The sequence below is a fragment of the Sus scrofa genome, chromosome 10, assembly GCF_054392235.1.
Source record: "Sus scrofa isolate SSC_HxYL_T2T_F1_AM1 chromosome 10, Sscrofa_HxYL_maternal_Yorkshire_Landrace_v2.0, whole genome shotgun sequence".
NCBI lineage: Eukaryota > Metazoa > Chordata > Mammalia > Artiodactyla > Suidae > Sus > Sus scrofa.
Window position 1 is genome coordinate 18,780,184 of NC_139392.1, and position 23,035 is coordinate 18,803,218.

At 38.4% G+C, this 23,035-nt stretch overlaps 1 protein-coding gene across 18 annotated transcripts in view; it reads right to left on the bottom strand.

The window, feature by feature from the left end:
• The window catches only part of CEP170 (centrosomal protein 170), a 122,207-nt gene that overhangs the window by 52,403 nt on the left and 46,769 nt on the right, over nt 1–23,035 (bottom strand). For 17 of the 18 annotated variants that reach the window (XM_021064171.2, XM_084979267.1, XM_084979266.1 and 14 more), the window contains exons 4-8: nt 18,113–18,191; nt 11,105–11,163; nt 10,844–11,006; nt 9,160–9,294; nt 2,190–2,666 (exon numbers count right to left, since the gene is read on the bottom strand). In XM_021064171.2, the coding sequence (XP_020919830.2) occupies nt 2,190–2,666; nt 9,160–9,294; nt 10,844–11,006; nt 11,105–11,163; nt 18,113–18,191 (913 nt within the window). Of the gene's footprint in view, nt 1–2,189; nt 2,667–9,159; nt 9,295–10,843; nt 11,007–11,104; nt 11,164–18,109; nt 18,192–23,035 lie in introns of all 18 variants that reach the window. The other variant, XM_084979263.1, reaches the window with a different exon arrangement.

Consider the following 23,035-nt stretch of genomic DNA (forward strand, 5'->3'; position numbering starts at 1 on the left):
TACTTGGTCAAAAGAAGCACAACTCTCCTAAATGTCTGAAGCGTCTGGGCTTTATGAACAGTATCTCCTGTTCCCAAAGTGTGTGCACCTCACTCCCGCAGGAGCAAAGCTGTTTTGCTTTGCTTTGCCTACTTACAAGTTTTCGACTGATCTAAGCAGTTGCTAAAAGTCTAATTATTGTGAAATTGTTATGATTTGCTATACTTACACATTTTGAGTCCAGATATATATTTTGGATACCCCAACTTGTGGAAAATCTTTAATGATGGCATCTCTGACTCTGGGGGAAAGTCTTTTATAAATACGTCTGAAGAAATAAAGTGGCTCGATCTTGGATCAAAAATAAATTATATTCGCAAAGACAATTTCTTGGATGGTTTGTACAATGGCCGGAAGGGAAATCCCTAAGAAGGAGTCTAAGCAATGGCAACGGCAACATACTAGAATGTACCTATAAATCTGCTCTGAGGGATAACAGTAATTCATATGATTTCTGGTAAAGGTTTAAAATATCTAATCACGAATGTACAGCTACACTGTGAGCATTAATGCCTCCATTTGGAATCAAAATAACAGCTAAAACAAAATAGTTATTATGACTAAAATTACAGCATTTAAGAAAGGTGGTTTTTTAAAAAAATCATTTTTTGGCCTCACTTGCAGCACGCAAGTCCTGGGCCAGGGATCAAAGCCATGCCATGGCAGTGACAATGCCGGATTCTTAACCCACTAGGCCACCAAGGGACACCCTAATCAAGGCACTTTTAACGGTTGCTTTTAAAAGGATCTTTTACGTTCATTTTTGACATTTATTAAGAGTGGTTTCAAAAAGATGATGTTATTTCTAAATTTTCAAAGATCATGCTACATTTTATATGATACTAGGCTATCGGTATTATTCATCCAATTCATAAAAATTGTCAATTTACAAATGGGTAGCTTTTATTTGTGAGCTTTAATATCTATGTACACATACAGGCCTCAATTATAATTTATTATTATCAAGTAGGAGAAAAAAAAAACTGATCCCATGTCAAAAGTTCATATGCCAGGTAATTAATTGCTTATGATTATAATTAAATACAGAAATAGGCCCTGACAAAGAATTAGGTAACTATACCATCTCACTCACTGCTTATTTCTAACAAATCAGAAATAGGTATTTCTTCATTAGTTTATCAGAATCCCAGGGCATAAAGTCCAGGTTAAAATGGGGTCAGTCTTGTCAATGATAGTGAAGTCATAGTTTATTCCAATTACTGAGTACCTATCACATACTCAAGTCCTAGGTAAAGCTTTAAAGATAAAAGGTAAGTGATATATAATCTCTGACCTCAAAGAGAATTTATTTAAAGCTCTTGAACTTTTTGTATAGTAACAGAATAGTTAGATTAACATGAAATCATTTCCCTTATAGACAGCTTGTTAAATAAAATTAAGATAGCATAAGTCTGTCCTCAATAAATTCTAAATTAATTGGCAAAATGAATGGAAAAAGTTGATCAGTTGATACTTTGAGGTACAGGTATAAAAGATGTTATACTCTGGCCAAGGGTTATACTAATACAACATATCTAATAACTATTTCACCAATAAACACTCAACGGCAGTTTTCATAAAAGTCTTACTAGTGAAAAAAGTCTTAATTCGATTAATTCCCAGTATCTATAAGCAAAAAAAAAAAAATCTGTTTTAAGAGTAACCTGAGAATAGTTGGCAATGCTCTGCTAACAATGTGATGGTATTGCCAAAGCAGAAGTGTGAGCCATTATCCAATGGCTTAAAACTTTCAAAATTTATATCCTGCCATCTTACGAGAAGCAAACAATGGAGAAGAGAATTGAGTGTATCTTTTCCTTAAGTCGAGAAAATGATGAGAACTGTCTTCTAGGGAATTCCACTGGTGAACCGAATGACTCTTATTTCCACAGGAAAAATAAACATCTTTAATGACATAAATATAAAGTTATAAAACCAATCTGGTTTTGGCAAGGAAGTGAAAGCAGCAGACTGTTCTGATTGAGGAAGTTGGATGTGGGCCATACAGCTTTGCTCTAAAATCAAATATAAACTTTTGAAAAAGCACAAATTTCCTACCATATAATTATTTACCTAATAGTAGTTTGGTTACTGGGAAGAATGAACTTTTTCATAAAATAGGAAGTTTTGAAATGATCATTTCACTTTACCTTTCAACCTTTTCAAGTAAACTGGAACGTCACTTTTAATACTTTTGGAATCCTCTTCTGTTCTTTCCCACACCATCTGAGGAGGGTTGTTCTGGGCTAGCCAGTCAGCTACTTTGTTTTCTGGTGCCATCATTCCAGTTTGAATTCCCGGCAGGTCTTGAGTTCCAGGAGAAGACTTCTTTGACTTGTGGCGCTGATCAGAAGCAAATTTTGTCACATGGTCTCTAATAGTTACTTTCCCTGGGGTACTGTCATCAAACTCAATGGTAAAGGAAGCATGCCCTGCACCTGTTGTATGGGAGCTGGGTGTGTCTTTTGTTGGGATTTCATGAATAGTGCTTTCTGTTATTTGTGATGGTTGCTGAAATTCTTTTGTAGGGATTTCAAAATAACTTGGTTCCCTACAGAAAGGAAAAAGTACTTCTTCATTTGCAGCTGCAGCTTGTTCCTCAACTTGCTTGGCATCTATGCTGCACCCTAATAAGAAAAATAAGAGAAAATTCAAAATATTTGGGAGCTTCTAGCACTTGAGGGCATACAGCAATGGCCACTTGTGTTAATCCATGAGAATCAGAAGGAAGTCTGGATGAGAAAGAATGGCAAATGTCACAGAGGAGAAATAATTTTGATTATAAACATGGCATTCAGTTACAAATAGGAGATGCAAGATAAGCAGCAGCAATGTCAAAAGACAGTGAAGCAGTTAAGAGATGGACCATGCCTGGTGAGGTACATATTTTTTCCAACTTGGATCCAGAAATTATCAAAGTAAAAAGAACTGAACTCAAATGGAGATAGAGATGCATACTCAAAGTACATTTCTAGAGAGACTAAAAAAAAAATATGAATTTCCTCATCAGGTAAGGAGGATGAAATATATGAAATATCTACAAGCACAAATAAAGTTCCAAAGGAGAACAGGTCCTCAAATGAGAAAATAAACATGATGTCAATATATAAGCCATGTTCTAGACATAATGATTCACTTACCATTTGTCACCATCACATTCAGAGACATTACAGCGACAAACATATCATTACTACTGTATTACTAATTGTAATCCAAGAAGACAGATACAGTTTATATAGAAGAAAAAAATGAGTAAAGCTAAAACATGTGGTCTGCTGGCAGCACGGCAAACCAAGCAGCCATGGGAAACAAAGTGAAAGGAGAAAATTCAGTTGCTAGCCAGTTAATTCCAAAAGGAAATTCATGAACATCTCCACACAGGAGAATGTGTCTAAGTGTCAAAAATCCCAGGCGAATGCTGAATTACAGATCTCAGATCAAGAAGAAGAGTTGGCAGAGGCAAGCAACTCTGGAACACTGTCACTATTCCTCTGTTGCCTCTGAGATAAATATAAAGGCATAAAAATAAGTGCCTTTATCCATAATGTAAAGGCAGAGAAATGAAAATGCTAACTGAAATGATTTTTTTTTAGTCTGTTATCAGATAGTGCAAATGCAAACAAACAAAAAAAATTAAAGATTAAACTGCCCTGTTTTTCAGGAAGCAAAAGAACCATGTCTCTTATTAAGATGGTAGAGAGTGAGTTCAAATAAAAAGTTCCTCTCCAAAATTTCTCTAAAGTTCAATAAAGCATTCCTTTAAAAATAGATAGAAAAATCATTTGCAGATAATTTACTAGGAAGGAAAGGCAACACAGGCAGATGAGGTTGTTTCCAATCACTTTCTAATTAACTGAAGTATTTGTTCTTTTGAAACATCTTTTCAAAAATTGAATATTGATGGGATTCTTCAGTCCCTCATTGAGAACCTTTACTGACTACTCAGATGACAGGAGGCAAATCTGGAGGGTATGAAAAACAATCAAGCACAGACGCATGGCTCCAAAACCCAGGAGTTCAGAACCATTCAGTATATGCGGCAAACAGTCTGATGCTCGTCAAGTCTCCCAAGGATGTCCCTGTCACGTGTCAGAGTTCTATCACCGATATTCCTAACAATGCTTCTGAGCCATAAAACAAAATGTTTCATTAGGTTGTCTTCTTTGCATAAGAAGGCACTGAGATGGGTAATTCCTTTAAAAGCAATGCAGGAAATGGATAAACTTTTGTTCCGTCATCTGGAAAATTTATTACATAGAGGAAGTCATTTCTCTGAAGATGATAAAATCAGATCAAGTGTGGGCCCACTGTACTTGGGAACTGTAGGCCGAGTACAAAAATTATTAGGGGTCTTCTAAATGAATAAAGAAAAATAACAGCTTTCTTTTCTCCGAACACTGACAAAATATATTCCGAAATTCATTAACATTCACTTCTCGTCAAAGCCCATCTCGTTTATACTACAGTGAACTATACACTAAAAATAAACTGTACACTAAAATATTTTATTTATACTAATATTTTATTATGAATCTCAACTGCTAGATATTTAAAAGTGTCTAGTAACTGATTATGCTAGAATTAATTACATTTATCTAAATCAGAGGGCAATATCCTTAAGTTCTTAAGGTATTTCATGATTGTGTGATCTTCTGGGGAAACTTATAATACACATAATCCAGAAAAAAGTGTTCCCTTCACCCTTCCGCATTAAATTAAATTAAGCTATTTTGAGACGACAGAGACTACAATCATGAAGGCACATTCTACTTAAGTCACCCATCCAATCTATCATATTCCAATACTTCAGATTACAAGAACTGGGACACTCCTTTCATCAAAAAGGAATTCCAGCTCAAAAGTTTCCAAATTTAGCATAATTTGATTACAAATCAATGTAAGAGTCAAAAATCTACTCTTTACATTTGTACACACCTTTTCAAAATGTATGCAATACATAAAGGCCTTCAGAACCTAAAAAAAGTGTTTAAACCAAGTGAGCAGGTAGAAGGGCAAACCGGAACTAAAATGAGGACAAATTCTCCTTCATAGGACGCAAAATGTTCACACAATGTCAGGAGAACGTGATTGCTCCAATATTTGCTTCCAGGGTTTTGGGGGCTGTAAGTAATTCTGTAGCAGACTCTGGATATGCATGGGCCCACAGAAAGGGACACAAAAACTTGCTAGATAGCAGATACTCTATTACCCTTCCTGGAATATTCACCTTTCAAAATAAGCACCAAGTTTTTTTACATTCTAAAAATTGATAACTAAGAAGCAAATCACTTTTTGCTTTCACCAAAAAATTATGCTTAGAGCATAAATAAACTAAACATAAAAACCCTTAATTTCAAAACGATAAAATGAAACAATATTTAGTATACATTTTCAAATTTGATTCTGTGGTATCTGCTGGCCTCATAAATTATTTCAGATCAGTAAACTGTTTCTCTCACCCTGTATTTTAGAAAACGACAAGTGATCAATCTGGAACAATAACATCCTCATAGTAATATAAGAAAGCAAGTTGGAGTTCCCGTCGTGGCACAGTGGTTAACGAATCTGACTAGGAACCATGAGGTTGTGGGTTCGATCCCTGGCCTTGCTCAATGGATTAAGGATCTGACATTGCCATGAGCTGTGGGGTAGGTCGCAGACACGACTTGGATCTGGCGTTGCTGTAGCTGTGGTGTAGGCCGGCAGCTGCAGCTCCCATTCAACCTAGCCTTGGAACCTCCATATGCTGCAGGTGAGGCCCTAAAAAGCGGGGGGAATAAAAAAAAAAAAAGCAAGTGAGACTCTCATCAAGGCTTTTAATCAACTGAATCTGACAGAGCGCTTTAAGCCACTTAACAAAACATATAAACCACTTAATTCCTTCTAACTCAAAAATAATCCCAAGATTATCAGAAAGCTTTTGTCATCTGGCAGAAAAGATGCTCAAAAAGACAGGTCATACAAGCTGATAATGATTTAAGAATTTAGTTTCATGCCCACAGCTGAAATCACTACTGGATGCTTTAGTCTGAAATTTATTTTATCATGCAGAGGTATGAGGGATCAATTTTTCATGTCAATTTATTTTTGGAGTGTTTGTTCAAATTTTTGTAGTCTACAAAGTACATTCTTTTTTAATTTTTATTTTTTTGTCTTTTTAGGGACACACCCATGGCATATGGAAGTTCCCAGGCTAGGGATCGAATCACAGCTGCAGATGCCAGTCTACACCACAGTCACAGCAACATGGGATTCAAGCAGCATCTTTGACCTATATCACAGCTCATGGCAACGTGGGATCCTTAACCCACTAAGCGAGGCCAGGGATTGAACCTGCATCCTCATGGATCCTAGTCAGGTTCTTAACCTGCTGAGCCACAGCAGGAACTCCAGTATATCTTGGCATGATTGTGTGTGTGTGTGTGTGTGTGTGTGATGATTGCTGAAATTTTTACTGTGGTTAAGAGTACAGATTGTGTGGAGTCAGGCTCCTGGGTTCGAATCCCAGCTACACTATTTGCTAGCTGGATGACCTTGGTAAATAAATTTACATCACTATGCCTCTGTTTCCTTATTCATAAAATGGGTAACAGTAGGTATTGCTGTGAGGATTAAATGATTAAACATACGCAGGGTACTAAGAAGAGTGTCTGGATAAAGTAAGCACCACTGAAGTGCTAGCTATTGTCAGTAAACCATGGTTCTGTCTCCAGTACAAAAATTATATTTATACTTCACTGTGTTCTAGAAGGGTGTAGTTCAGATTTCAAAAGTTGTTTTGTGTGTGAGGGTGGAAGGACAGACCTTTAATGGCTAGAAACCTCATCATCACAATTAGTTTTCAGACTTGGTAATAGCGAAGTTGTGTATTTTAAGTTAACCACCAAATTAACACATTTCTCTTTCACTCTCTCCCCCCTTTCTCTCTCTCTCCCCTTCTCTCCCTCCACGCGCCCCCCCCCCCCCCCCCGGGCCCAGGTGGCTATAGTGCACAGTGGTAATATAACATGTGAGCCTTGAAGTACGGGACTTACAGCTTAGATGAAAAGGCATACACACAAAATACTGAACAAAACACTGTTACATGCTAGCAATACAAATACGCCCACACATCTTTTAGAATTCTATATCTTCTTATTAATATAAATACATGTCTGGGGGAGAAGAGCAGGCAAGAATGAGTCTAATTTATGGGGGATGCTCTCAGAGATAACGCTAAACATTGGTAATGGGACATAGGGCTAAGGAAAAAGTGGGACAAAATTAGAGAGAACTCTGACATAAAATCCATTCTGCAAGCAAAAGGAAGCTACCGCAGTTTCTTGAGAAAAGGAAATAAAGGATAGCTTAGATTTATTACACAAAATGAAATGCAGAAGAGTTGAAATTGGAAAGAGTTCCATTATGATTCAAAGGGGAGCAAGGGCAACAGAAGTAGGTGATGTATCAGATGAGGTGAAAGGAAGGGAGACACTCGGAGATTTCAAATAAAGTAGCCATTCCGGATTGCCTTCCAAAATTCACATCCTGTTCCTCCCTCCTAAAAGAACCCCAACATTCCCGAGTTCTGCTCTTCCCATGACACAGCTTATGGACCAAAGGGGAAAACTGACGCCACATTCGGCTTCAGGATGGGTACGACTGGCTTAAGGATAATCTCATAACCCTTGCCAGGCACTGGTTCAGAAATAAGCAGGTGACCTACTCCTGACCTTATGAGACACCAACGAGATGACAGATGTGTTGAAAACTTTGGGGACAGCTTCCAGGGGGTCTTCTAAAAGCAACCTTTTCGATTTCCTTCTGAATGTGATCAAAGCGGCACGTTCCCTACCTGCTATTGACCAGCAGCCTCCGAGTACGAGGCAAAACTCCCTCTGTATGCAGCCACTGTGGCTAGAAGGGCTGGGAGCTGGAGAGAAAAGAGCTAGCTGATGACACGGCTGAGATGCTGCATTAACCGACCCTGACAAGATTCAGTTATTTAAGCCAGGGGATTTCTTTCCTCTTTAGTCTCAGGTAGCATTTCTGCTATCTGCATGTTAAAGATATGCTAAATAATACTCAGTTTCTGAGCTTGGACATAAAGAATAAACCATGTTGGCCACAGAAACAAGGAAACTGAGATGGGAATTTCTGTGCAAAGCTGACAACTTCGTTTGGGACACTTTAGGATCAACTCAGTAAGGCCAGCTTTCTTAGACTTGTATCCTGGTAAAAATTAGGGCACATTTAAAAACAAGTGCTCTTATTCTGCAGCTAAGAAAAAATATTTTATTTATCTTGTAAATATGTCAAAGGCAGAAAGTTGAGAAGAGTTCTGACGGAATCTCTCCTCGACTCGGGGTCACGGCTGGCTCTGCACACTGCCTCCCGGTGCCTGGACTTAATTTCTCCCGTTATGGATCCTTATCTGCATTATCACAGAAAACGGATGCTCCATCCTTCAGTGCTGCTGTCTTTGTCAAGTCCTTATGTGACAAACAACCGATACCTTCGTTTATTTCCTGGAAATCTTGATTTTCTGGACTTTCGTTTAATTCATTACTACACTCCTCCGGCAACAAAAGGGTATGTTCCTTGCCCACTGACCTGAGAATATGACTCAGAACCAGTTCTTCACTGTGGCTGCTCAACAGCTCATCTTGTTGCCACTGTATTCCATCAAATTGAGCACACTGAGATTTTAAAGAAGTTTTAATTTCATACATTTTTGAGCATTTGAAGCGAATAAAAATTTTTCATTTAAAAACATAATTAGATGTTTGTCAATCTAAGGAAAACACACAATTAGTTTGTGTCTACTCTTTTGGTCTAATTGAAAACATTTTAATAATTATTTTAAAATATTTAAAATACCCAATTTTATTATTAAACTATACATCGTTTTAATAATTGTAAATAAAGGTGATTTACAGAGATATAAGAATTAATACCTTATGTGATAATCATTCATAATAAATAAAGTTAAAATGACCATGTCACTAAAATACTCATCGACTATTTTTTATCATGTTAAAGATAGGAGATATTTCTTTTAAGGGTGGACAGACTTTGGCTTTAATAAGTTCTTCCTAAAATACATATTTAATGTCATACTCAGATTTTTTTTTTTTTTACCTGATGTTCCAGTTTCATGACTTTTTTCTTCAGGTTTGCCATTGGACTTGAAAGCCCTTTTTTCATCTACCTCATCATCTCCCCACCAGGATGGCTGCCCATATAATGGAGTACCACGGGGCATGGCAGAAGTATCTGGAAAGAGGTGGGAAAAATCTGTCTAAAGCATATGAGACAGAAAAAATATATATATACTTTTGCAGAATGCTAGAATTGCCTGGTTGATGTAGTCAAGGAAAACCGTAGCACAGCTGGCCCCGAACAGCGTGGGGGTTAGAGGCCTCAACCATTCCTGCGGTTAAAAATTTGAGTTTAACTTATCGTCAGCCTTCCAAATCCACGGCTCCTCCATATCTGCAGTTCTGCATTCACAGATTCAACTAACCCTGGATTGTGCAGCACTGCAATATTTACTGCTGGAAAAAATTCACATTTAAGGGGATCCGCACAGTTTAAACCAGTGTGGTTCAAGGGTCAACTGCAGTCTAGACAGCTGAGAAGTACTCTAAGCCGAATAACTTAGTGTTTGTGTTAGGACCTCATTCAATAGTGAACATGATGAAATAACTGAAATTCTGCACTGGCTAATATTTAGGTAAAGTTAAACTGTTATGGCTCATTAGCTTTCTGTTAAGGCACAATCAGTTTTACGGTATATAGAAATGGCTCATTAAGTCTAAACATAAAAGACAAAAAGAAAGTAATTTTGGTATAAGTGACTATTTGTAAGTTTTTTTTTTTTTTTTTAACTCCTAAAGCCAGTGCAGAGTAACTAAATTCAAACTACTTGTTAATTGGGCTAACAGATTTAAATGTGAAACAATTTGCTATGTCTAGCAGTTTTAAAAACTGCTTTTGTATGAATGAGATTATTTATGTAAAACTTTTCACATTTCCTGGAACACAATAAATGTGACAAAAATTATGATGATATAGCCATTATTGGACATTTCTTTTTCATTCATTTCAGTTGTAATTCAGAGGAAAAGCACACAAACGTGAAAGAAAATACTATAAGGCAAATTATATTTACTTCTCTCAAATATTTCAACATATTAATAAACACACCTACAAACAACTGCCATATGTTTTATAATGCTTTCTTTTTTTCTTTTTACAGCCACACCTGTGGAATATGGAAGTTCCCAGGTCTAATTGGAGCTGCAGCTGCAGGCCTACACCACGGCCACACTGCATCCGAGCTGCATCTGCATTCTATGCCACAGCTTGCATCAATGCTGGATCTTTAACCCAGGGAGTAAGGCCAGGGATGGAACCTGCATCCTTGGACACTATGTCGGGTTCTTAACCCATCAAGCCACAAAGGGAACTCCTTATAATGCTTTCTAATGAAGCACTGGCTGCATTAAAACCCACTCTGAAACTGTCACTATTCTCATTATTTTTATAAGGACATACATAATCAAGTATAAATATGATATTTTCTTTTCTTTTTCTTTTGTTTCCCTTTTTGGGCCACCCCACAGGCATATGGAGTTCCCAAGCCAGGGATGAGATACGAGCCACAGTTGCAATCTACACCAGCTGTGGCAACGTGGATCCCTAACCCCCTGTGCTGGGCCAGGGATGGAACCTGAGCCCTGGTGCTGCTGCAGAGACGCTGCCCATCCTGCTGCGCCACAGCGGGAACTCTGACATGATATTGTCAAAGAGGTTAACTTACCCATGGCTTTTTCCTCCGACTTTAGTGCTTCTGTAGTTTTGTGCTGTGCTTCTGTGGCACTATCTGCTACCTTTGAATCTATGCTTTTGGCACATGCAGATTTTGATGACTCTGATTCTGAAGATTTTTGGGACAACTGAAGCTGAATGGTAAACTTCTCATGCTACAAAACATTTAAAAATGGAAATGAAAATATCCATTACTGAAATCAACCCTAGTAAACGACATGTTTACAAATGAAATAAGTAAAAACATTTTTACCTTTAGAGCTTCTTCAGGGACCCTCATTTCTCCTCGAACTACAGTGAAAAGATTTGTATGTAAACAGGGCTAAGGAAGAATATAATGTCAAAATTTTGATAATCAACCTTAAAATGATCAAAGATAATACAGAAATTGGCCTATTTTCGACAGGTAATTACAGAATTATATATTCCCATTAAGAGTTATATATTAAAACAAGTTCACAGATATAAAATTTTTCATTTTAAAATGCTAAATAAATTCCTAAAATCTAGCAAGTAATCTAAACTTGGATAATCACGGCCTTCAAGAAGCAAATAACTGGTGATTAATTGGAGCACAAAAGACATTTCATTTCTCACTAACAATAATATGACTACAAAGAAGAAAAAGCACCTGCGTCAAACTATATTGAGGGCTAATCACAAAAATGCAAAAAGAAGTATGTCATCGGTGATTACCCACCAGTAAATCCTGAAGGAATTTGATTACTCATACTTCACAAACACTGATAAAATGAAGTTCATCTTCAAAGTGCAAAAGAAATGCTATAATTAGGGCTTTTACAGTGACCACAACCACTCCTTTCCCCCATAAATTGCAATCGGGGTCATATTACATTATCAAACAACTGATTCTATACAGATTAGAACCAAGTGCTAGCTATAATGAATGCTTTCATTATTATGCCAGAAAGAACAATGTCTCTGTATATTAAAAAGATCTTTCACTAAACAGCAGAGGTCACATTTCCCACCATTACTTAAGCCCATAATGAAAGGACTTTTAAAACCACATACTAAATTCTAGTCTTCTTTACCAATTCAGAGCGCCCATGACTTCAAGGGTAGAAAGCTATAATTACCATGACCACTTGGGGTTTGGGGCGGGGGGACAGACTTCCCATGAATAACAAGCAGCAAACTTGTTAATGAGCATGTTTCTACTCATTAAAATAATAAAAACGTAGAATTTTTTAGAACTCTAAAGTGCTTTGGGAATATCCTATTCAATTCCATTAACCCACCTTTCTGTTCTATTCTGGAGGACTAGAGGGGAGGAACCCAGAAGTGTGAAATATTAACATTTTCCTTTTTTGTTATGTACATATGCTGATACACATTTGCTGGTATAGATGAAGATATATATATTTCATGACTAAGTATATTTGATGAAAAGTAAAAACTGAGTAACTTTGTTTTATCCCAAGAAACTCATTACTAGTTGGAGACAATTCAAAGCATTCTTATATTTTCAATGGAAAACACAGCATCTTAAAAATACTGAAAGCCACGTCTATTTTTTCAGTGGAAAACAAATGAGCTCAGCCTACTGTAAGGGTGTTGTGATGCTTCAAGTTTCTCCTGGGCTTTCTCTATTGATGGCTTTTCCCCAAAGCTAGTCTGGGATATCTCCTTTAGATTCAGACATCCTCAAGATCAGGGAAAAATTTTTAAGAGGGCCTAACTCAGGTTCAGGCACTTTACCTTACAAAAAAACCTACTGTGCGTGAGACCAAAACACTCCAGTATCCTCTTGATGAGGTCAGGAATTTACCTGAGAACTGTGGTAAGACTACGGGATTTTGAGACTGCCCTGACCCCAGTTTTTAACCTCAAATTTTACTACCTTCCTAGTGGTATAGACCCAGACAACTGTTTTTAACTTGTTTAATTCAGAAAAATGACCATCTAAGGTACAATTACTTATGATGTAAATAAGTTACAAAACCACAGTAATATTACCCATTGTCATGTCAATTATATCTAAAAGTCACATGCTTACTTATATCTTGCTTACTTGAAAAAAGCAAAAAAACCAATATTTGGGTATTTTGGCATTTTTAAGTAAGAAACAACTGAAAATGGACAAAATACATGAAACAATGGTTTGCAAGACAATCAACATCAGTCAACAAAAGACAGCGCTTCTTGAGGGAAGAGGAACAAATCAAGGTGAGTCCAATCACTGCCCCAACTCACTACTTTAAGAAAGCTTCCAGGGAGTTTCCGTTGTGCCTCAGCGGTAAATGAACCTGACCAGTATCCATGAGGATGTGGGTTCCATCCCTGGCCTCGCTCAGTGAGTTAGAGATCCGGCATTGTGTGGCTCTGGTGTAGGCCAGTGGCTGCAGCTCCAATTCAAACCCTAGCCTAGGAACTTCCATATGCAGAGGGCACAGTCCTTAGAGAGAGAGAGAGAGAGAGAGGAGTTTCCAAATCACAAGGGAGGGGTAATCCAGAGAGAAACTGACAGATTCCCTGAGCTGTGGAGGAAACAGGGTTGAGAGTCTGGGGAGACCAAAGTGACTAGAGTTCATGGACTGAGCACGGAAGAGAGGAGAGCTGCACAGAGACAGAACTGCAGAGACGGACTTGCTCAAGTATTCAGCTGGGTACTGACCAGTACCTTCACTTGAGAAAACTACTACCTATGGCGGAGATAAGAACCACATGAAAGTATTAGAGGTAACAGTGCCCGGGGCTAACAAAGGGCTAGGAATTGTGTCTACTCACAACAGCCACGCTGGAAAAACTCATGAATCATGAGCCACTGGATCCAACGGAGGTTGGCGAATTTTTTCTGTAAAGGGCCAGATGGGAATGTTTTAGGTTTGGGGGCCTATATGACCTTTGTTCCAACTACTCAACTCTGCTGCTGTAGTGTGAAAGCAGCCACAGAAACATGTAAATGAATGGGCATAGCTGGCTTCCAATAAAACTTTATTTATGAATACAGGCTGAGAGCCAGGTTTGCCAATGAGTTTGCTAACTCCTAGAGCAGAGTATACAGACTCGTCTTGCCTCAGCAGTGGGAAATAAGCACCAGAATAACCTTGAGAGCCTAACAAAGGCAAGACCCAGGATGGTAAAACTGTTTCCCAGCAACATGTGTCCCAGAACGAAGCTCAAAAATACTTAGAGGAATCCAAAAATACCCATGGAATACTCAACAAGGTAAAATCCATTATGTCTGCCATCCAGTCAAAAATCACAACGCATGCAAAAATCAATTAAAACTGACACAGAACTACAGACGTCAACAAACACGTTAACACAATTATTGTAAATGTATTCCACAGGTTTAAAAAGTGAAGACTTGGGAGATTTCAAAAACAAATTCCAAATTGAATTTCTAGAGGAGAAAACTATACTGGATGGGTTGACTGCAGGTGAGACACTACCAAAGAAACGATTAGTAAACTGAAAGACAATGCAACAAATTGAAAGCAGAGAGAACAATTAAAAAATAATAAACAGAGCCTCAGTAACTAAAAGACAATGTCAAGTAGTGTAATATACATTTAGTTGAAGTCCCTGAAGGAAAAGAGGGGAGGACAGAAAGAAGTTTGAATAAATAATGGCTGGAGTTTTTCTAAATTTGATTTAAAGTATAAACCCACAGATACAAGAAGCTCAACAAATCCCAAGCACAAGAAACGTGAAGAAAACTACACAAAGGCATATCATAAACAAACTACTCAAAACTAGGGAAAAAGAGAACCAATGCAAACAAGAATACAGTGAAGCAACACCTGGAAGAAAAGCAATGTTATCTAGAATTCCATGCCGGGCAGTAGCACCTTCTGATAACTAAGGCAAAATGTTTTTCCAGACTCATGAAAGCTGAAGGAATTCATCACCAGTAGAGCCATTCTATAAGAAATATTAAAGGAAGTTCTCTATATAAAAAGAAAATGACATGAGATGAAAATGTGGATTGATAAAAAAGGATGAAGAGAGCACAAGAAATAGTAACTATACTGTTTAAGATACAAGAGTACAGTGGCCATAAAAATTGAAGACAATTTTCTAATTACTTGAATCTCTTTAAAAGATAACTGATATTTCAGTGATAACAATGTGGTATGGGGTTTGGAACACACACAAAATTAAAATGTATGACAACTGTCGCATAAAGATCAGGACAGAAGAAATGAAAGTATCCCACTATAACATTCTTACACTATATGTGAAGTGGGATAATGTTACTTGAAGATACAGCTTAAAACGAAAGATAAAGGAGTTCTCGATGTGGCTCAGCAGGTTAAGGATCTAGCACTGCTGAAAGGTGCTACATAGGTGTCGCGGATACAGCTCAGAGTAGGCATTGCCATGGCTGTGGCACAGGCCTACAACTGCAGCTCCAATTCTACCCCTAGCAGGTGTGGCCATAAAAAGAAAAAAAAAAAATTAAAGATGCAATGATACAACCATCAACACACAATCAACACAAGACCCTCCACCAGCAAAAAGATTATGACTCACTGAATGCAAAGATGACAGCTAACATTTCCTAGTAATAAAGTATTTTTAAATTAAGATATATATATATACACATAATACTACTGCATACTTAATAGACTACAATATCATTTAAACCTAACTTTCATATGCACTGGGAAACCAAAAATATTGCGTGACTGGCTTTTTGCAATACTGCAGTGGTCTGGAACTGAAACTACATACTCTGAGGTATACCCGTATTTGGGGGAATTTTTTTTTTTTTTTTTTTTTTTGGTCTTTTTAGGGTTGCACTCACTGCATACGGAGGTTCCCAGGCTAGGGGTTGAATCAGAGCTGTAGCCGCTGGCCTACGCCCCAGCCACAACAATGCCAGATCCGAGCCACATCTGTGACCTACACCACAGCTCAGGGAAACACGGGGATCCTTAACCCACTGAGAAAGGCCAGGGATCGAACCTGCATCCATCCTCATGGATAACAGATTTGCTTCCACTGAGCCACAATGGGGAACTCCTACTTAGGGGAATTTTAGAGCTAAAGTGTCAAATGAATGCTTTCGGCTTTCACCTAGAAGACATTAATAAAGATAGAAGAAATCAAATAGACAACAGTAACAACTGAAAAATTCGATTAAACTAAAAGCTTGGTTTTTTGAGAAGATGCTTCCCATTTTCTCCACAAAAATCTGTTCTACTCACAGGATTTGCTGTCAGTTAATGTTGACACCACTTTTCTAACTGTTTAAATCCGCTGCAAAGTCTCAGATTTATCCTTGACTCTTCTCTTTCTCTTAGTCCACATCCAATCTAATTAAGAATATTAATGGCTCCATCTCCAAAATAGGTACAGCATGTCTCGCTGCCTCTGCTTCTATCCTCCAATGGTCCAAACTTCCATTATGGCTCACCGGGAGCTACTACAGCTCCTATACAGCCTCCTAACGGGCCTCTCTCATCACCCCTGCCCACCTCCCCCCTTAGTCCCTGAACAAGAGTAACCAGAGGACCCTTTTAAACATCTAAGTCTTTATCAGGTCACTTCTCTGATCAAACCCTCTCAGAGCTCCCTGTTTCACTACAAGCCAAAAATCTTAGAGCGGCCTCTCAGGGCTGACACCTTCTGCCTCCAGCCACACTGACTTTTTTTTTTTTTTTTTTTGTCTTTTGTCTTTTTGTTGTTGTTGTTGCTATTTCTTGGGCCGCTCCCGCGGCATATGGAGGTTCCCAGGCTAGGGGTCCAATCGGAGCTGTAGCCACCGGCCTACGCCAGAGCCACAGCAACTCGGGATCCGAGCCGCGTCTGCAACCTACACCACAGCCCACGGCAACGCCGGATCGTCAACCCACTGAGCAAGGGCAGGGACCGAACCCGCAACCTCATGGTTCCTAGTCAGATTTGTTAACCACTGCGCCACGACGGGAACTCCCCACACTGACTTTTAAGGCCGGTCCTCAAACAGGCCAAACGGGCTCCTGGTTGAAGTCTTTTGCACTTAACTCTTCTATCTGTCTGAAGAGCAGTTTCTCCAGATCCATCCTTATCTGGCTCCAATGGTGGCTTCTCAGTGAGGTCTCTGTGAATAACCTTTTAAAAATTATAACTTCCCCACTCCCCGCCACTAGCTCCGTACTCCATTTACACTTTTCCACCACAGACTTAAACACCCTCTGTTACCTCTTGTGTGAGTGCCCTCAGCTCCCTCCAACCCCATTACAGTGTAAGCTCACAGATGGCAGGGACTGGACTGTTTCCTTCACCCCTGGACCCCTATTCATCAGGGGCTATGCCTGGCGTACAGGAGACTTTAATGAATAATAGTAAAGGGACGAACTCATGCTTGCTTATCCGCTACATTTCTGGCCACCTGGACACATATTAGCTCCTTCTGGAGTTTATCCTGGTCACTACGGCATTTTATTCTACCTCCTGAGTTTATAGTCGTTTCTTTAACTTGGATATTTCACTACCTGCTTTTCCAAATCACTTAATTTCTCTTGAAATTAAACACTTTAAGTCGTTTGAAAAAATACTTTTGGCAGACAAATTCTGTTTCTTAGTCCCAGTCTCAATTCACAGTGAAATGTTCTTTCTATTGCTGTGGCATTTTAATTAGAGTAGCTTTCAACTATAAGGTATAACAGTTTGCAGAATAGCTAACTATTAAGCTAAATTTTAACATGAATAAAGCACAATAATGACTTCAGTCTGGTATCAGAAAAAATAAATGTAACATATAAAATTTCACCCTCGGGGTTCCCGTTGTGGCTCAGTGGAAACAAACCTGACCAGCATCCATGAGGACACAGGTTCCATCTGCTTAAGGAGCCGGCGTTGCCATGAGCTGTGGTGCAGGCCGGCAGCTACAGCTCCTATTCGACCCCTAGCCTGGGAACCTCCATATGCCGCGGGTACAGCCCTAAAAAGACAAAAAAAAAAAAAAAAAAAAAAAAAAAAATTCATCCTACATAATCTCTGCCACTGTAACAGCCCAATAGTCTTTTACACATGGTGCTCAAAAATCATAAGCAGGAGTTCCCGCTGTGGCACAGTGGGGTAATGATCTGGCTTATCTCTGTGGCATTGCCGGTTCAATCCCTAGCCCAGGGCAGGAGGGTAAGGATCCTGCCATGACCACAGGTGGATCCACCAGATTTGATCCAGTGGATCAAACCTGCCAGCATGCTTATATTATGAATTCTTTTGTCTCAAGAAACGTCATTTTACACTGGAGTAAAGATTTTTAAATAAATTTAAATAAATGCACAATATCTAAGGATATCATATCCAAATCTCAGCTTATCTTCAAGTTTCAAGGTGATGTAAGTCTGTTCGGGAATCCTTACATCATTCACAAAAGTCTACAAGAGAAAAAAAAGATGTTAAGTTACATATGAAGTATAAAATCATTATATTTTAGACAAGCAAATATTCAAACCTGATATAAAATATATGTCATATGGTGGCTAATACAGCTTGCGTATCATCATAAAATACATTCTGCATCGTATACGCTAATCAAGGATTTCATACCAATCCCTGTATTACTATTACAAGTAACACACAAAGAGCCAGGCTGCAGTTGCTCCAAGCCCACTATGCTGCCAAGACAAATTTAGGCACCTAAACATGATGCCAAGAAAAGCTCTTGTGCAAAGCTAGAAATTGTAAAGGGTAAAAGAGTTAGCTCTCGATATACTATCAGGGTCCACTGGACTCAACTTGAGCTTTTCTGGACAACTACAATTATTTGTGAGGATTGAGATTTCATTATTTTTATTCTTAGAAGTCTTCCAAAATACAAAAAGAAAAATTTTCAAGTTGAATAAAATTCATTCCATTTTATTTTATTGCCATCTGAGGCCTTTGGACCCTTTTATGAATTTAAGACAACATACATTATAGATACCTTATTTTTTCCCGTTATCTTGAAACATTTTGTTTCATCATCATCCTGTGATTATTTCATCTTATCAATTATTTCTGACTATGCTGAAAATGACCAAAATAGTAACAGAGGAATGGAATTACCTAGAACATCACTATCCAACAGAAACACATGCAAGTCACTAAGAGAAGCTACACGTTTGCCTTTAAATTTCTTAGCAGGCACATTAAAAGGGTAAATTCAAGGAGGTGAAATTAATTATAATACTATAATTCTAATTTAACCCATACATTCAAAATAGTGCTACTTTAACAAATAACCAATATAAAAATTAAAAAGATATTTTACACTCTTTTTGGAAGGGTGGGGACTGTTTTTCAGACTAGTCACATTTCAAGTGCTCAAGAGCCACACTACTGGCTACTGGCTGCTAGCACAGAGCTAGAAGGGTGATGCAATCATGGAATAAATCATCACTATTTCATCAATCTTCAGGTTTCTTGCTGCATTATCCAAAATATTGCACCATCTTTCCAAGAGGATATAAAAGACATCTGGAAACACCATCTTTTGTCTTTTTTCTAAGCTATCAAAGAGCACAAACTGAGATTTAAGAATTTTTCATTTAACATTCATAAAGGCAAAGATGAAGAAAAAACAGGCAGGAAGATGTTTCACAAGTATCAGAGAAATACAAAACGGAGAGCTGCACTCTAGACTATAACAATGATAAAATGAAAATAATGTAAGCAAAATAGCAGACTTTGAGTCTTCAGATGAAGATAATCCTGGCCAAATTTCCCATAATGCAAGAGTTGATGAGAGAAGAATGTTTTCAAGGTCAAAAAGAAACTAAGATATTTTTCATCCAGTTAGCCAAAGTCAATAAGGGGCATGAAATACTTTTCAATAAGAAATGGACAATACCGTACTTTAAAAGAAATTTGACAGTTTTATTTTTTGATGTTTCTGCTCAATACTTATTTGATTTAGTTGTTTTTTTTTTTAATTTTTTTTTTTTGTCTTTTTGCCATTTCTTGGGCCGCTCCCACGGCATATGGAGGTTCCCAGGCTAGGGGTCGAATCGGAGCTGTAGCCGCCGGCCTGCACCAGAGCCACAGCAACGCAGGATCTGAGCCGCATCTGCGACCTACACCACAGCTCACGACAACGCCGGAGCCTTAACCCACTCAGCAAGGCCTGGGATCGAACCCGCAACCTCATGGTTTCTAGTCGGATTCGTTAACCACTGTGCCATGGCGGGAACTCCAGAACAATGTTTTTTATGTAATTGCCTGGAATGTAGACATCATATAAATGCCCAGCAAGTTTTTCTTTGATAAGTTGAAACTTTAAAAATTACTTTACTCTTTCCTTCTGAATTTCATTTTTCCCATCTTTTATTTTATTGGACTTGAGATGGCCATGATACCTTACTTGGGAAGGTTCCCTCCACAGTGAAGAAATTCAGAAGGGTCCTGAATGTTATACAGAAAAAAATATATATAAGGGGACTGTGCTATTATGGTCATATTCCCAAATTCCTATACATAGCTCATACTATGTAATAATGTCAAAGAATACCAGTGTCTAACTCTATAAAAAAAAAAATAGAAGTTGCAATCTTATTTCAAATATAAGGAGACAGGAGAATACTACTAAAACTCAAGATCACACATTAGCATCATTTATGAGTAACCCTAAATAACAAGCTCCCAACATGCTTCACGGAAAGGTTGGAATGTTAATACAGAAGAAAATTCAAAGGCTTCAGGCATTGATAAACTCTAATTTCAAGTTCATTTACAAATGAATTTTAGAGTGTTTTAAAACTTTTATCTTGAGTTTGCCAGTCTATATTAATTACAGAAGAAAAAAGCTGAGGAAAATGATGGAAAAGAGATGAATAAAGAAAATATTGATTAGCTGATGTTTCATAAGCATAAGATAAATAATTAGGTATGTGGCCTAGGAGAAATGCCACAGTTGCAAACCACTTTTTTTTTTTTTTTTTTTTTTTTTTTTTTGGTTTTTTTAGGGTTGCATCCAAGGCATATGGAAGTTCCCAGGCTACGGGTCAAGTTGGAGCTGTAGCTGCTGACCTACACCACACACACCCACAGCAACGTGGGATCTGAGCCGCGTCTGCGACCTACACCACAGCTCAGGGCAACGCTGGATCCTTAACCCACTGAGCGAGGCCAGGGATTGAACCCGCATCCTTATGGATGCCAGTTGGGTCTGTTAACCACTGAGCCACAACAGGCTCCCCAAACCAATTTTATTTACAACTATCTCAACCTAAAATACCATATTTACCCAAAAGGCCTAAAATGACCTATAAATTCCACTTAGAGCTTATTGTTCAACTCTTAAATAGTAAGTACCTATTGTTTTTCACATAAGGTACTAAGTACTTTCATAGATTAAGAAACATATCATTTAAACATGCTGGCATTTACGACAGAGATAATCCCTAAAGTCTAAAAAGGAGTAGGAACTATGAGCCAGACTCAAAGTTTCGGCTCACAAAAACTAAGTGAAAACATCTGGGGGCAAAAAGTCTCCTGACAGCTTGAAATGACAAGAGCAGAGCAAATTCCAAAGACTAAAAGGAGAAAAGTCTTTTTAATAAATTGATGACAAAGCACTTTAATAAATTACATATTTAAAGAAAAACAGGTTTTGTTTCTTACTGACATTATCAGAAAAATTTTTTCTTCATTAACATAAGAAAACACCTATTTTTTGATTTGATCATACCTCTACCTGGTAGGTAAGAGCGATGAGGACCATGAGGCACAGAGAGCAAAGTAACAATCAAGACCTCAGAGTTCACAAGCAGAGTTACTGGAATTCAAGGTCAGGTCCCTGAACTACAAATCCCACGATCTCTGTTCTCTGCGCATCAAGGAAGCTCGGCTGCCCAAGCTAAGCCAAGCCAGCTCCTCAAACCTCCCCATCCAAACCACTAACCTCAGAGAAGCACACTGAACCAGATAAATGTGTATTTGATTTATATACAAATAAATAACATAACTGACTTATAAAATCATATAATCACCATGTACTATATGCTCTGGGAAATTTCGAACTGAGTGGCCGGCAGCACAACCACGGCAATCATGCTGCCGGTGACAAAGGCCGTCTCTTCTTCCTCGAACCACTCTCTTCATGCCCTCCTCACTCTAGGCCACACTGGTCTGCTGCTGCAGGAACTCCGGTGTGAGAGGGGACACGGCAGGGGGTGGAAGGTAGGGAGCTGAGGTGGAATGGGGTAGGAGTGGAACCAAGAGGCCATGGAAGCTAACAGAGGTGCAGGGGCTCCAGGGGACAGAGGAGGCAGAAAGGACTGAAAGCCAACAAGAGGAGCCCCAAGGGGCTTGCAGCCCACTCTAACATCAGCTACAGAACCCGTTCCAGCTTCCCCAGGCACAACCACCTCATCTCTGGTAGTAATATCAAGTGCGGACCTAGGTAGTTGGGAGTGTATCTGAGGGGAGGATGAAAGGCAGTACAAGTGGGAGTGGTCACAGGCAGTTATTTACAAGTTGAGTTTAGTAGGTAAGTGCTTTCTAAACAAATTTAATAGTGTTATGTAGTCACTGCAAAGTAGACAGGCTACAGGATGCTAAACTTGTTTTAATCACTTCTCTTACCATAACAATAATAGTAACTAACACTTACTAAATGCTTAGTATGTACTCCTCTAGGCGTTTAAAATCATTAACTTATTGGAATTCCTACTGTGGTGCAGTGGGTTAAAAATCTTACTGCAGCAGCTGAGTTGCTGCAGAGGTGCAGGTTCGATCCCTGTCCCCATGCAGTGGTTTAAAGGATGTGGCGTTGCCTCTGCTGTAGGACAGGTCACAAGAGCTGCTCGGATTAAATTAAATTAAGTTACATTACATTAAGGGACAGAAAAACAAAGTAACTTATCCAGGGTTACATCACTAGTAAGAAATCAAGCTGTGATCATAATCACTACACAGTGTTCCTTCTGAAACTGTATTTTTAACCTGGTGCTCAAATTTCTAAAACTATAGGAATTTTACGAAAAAAACAGACTGTGAATAACAGTCTACTAGTTCTCTAGCAATAAAATGCATGATAGCTGGTAGTTCACAGACTCTGGCTACCAAAGTCCAATCTGGCATATTTCCTGAGCTATCCATTTGGGAAACAGTACATTTATCATTTGTGTAATGCTTTGAAGTACAGTAACAGGCACACTCACATGTATTGTTACATTTCATCTTCATGAAAATTCTACAGAGCTGGAATTACTGTTTCATTGTGTTAAATTCTACATTGTCT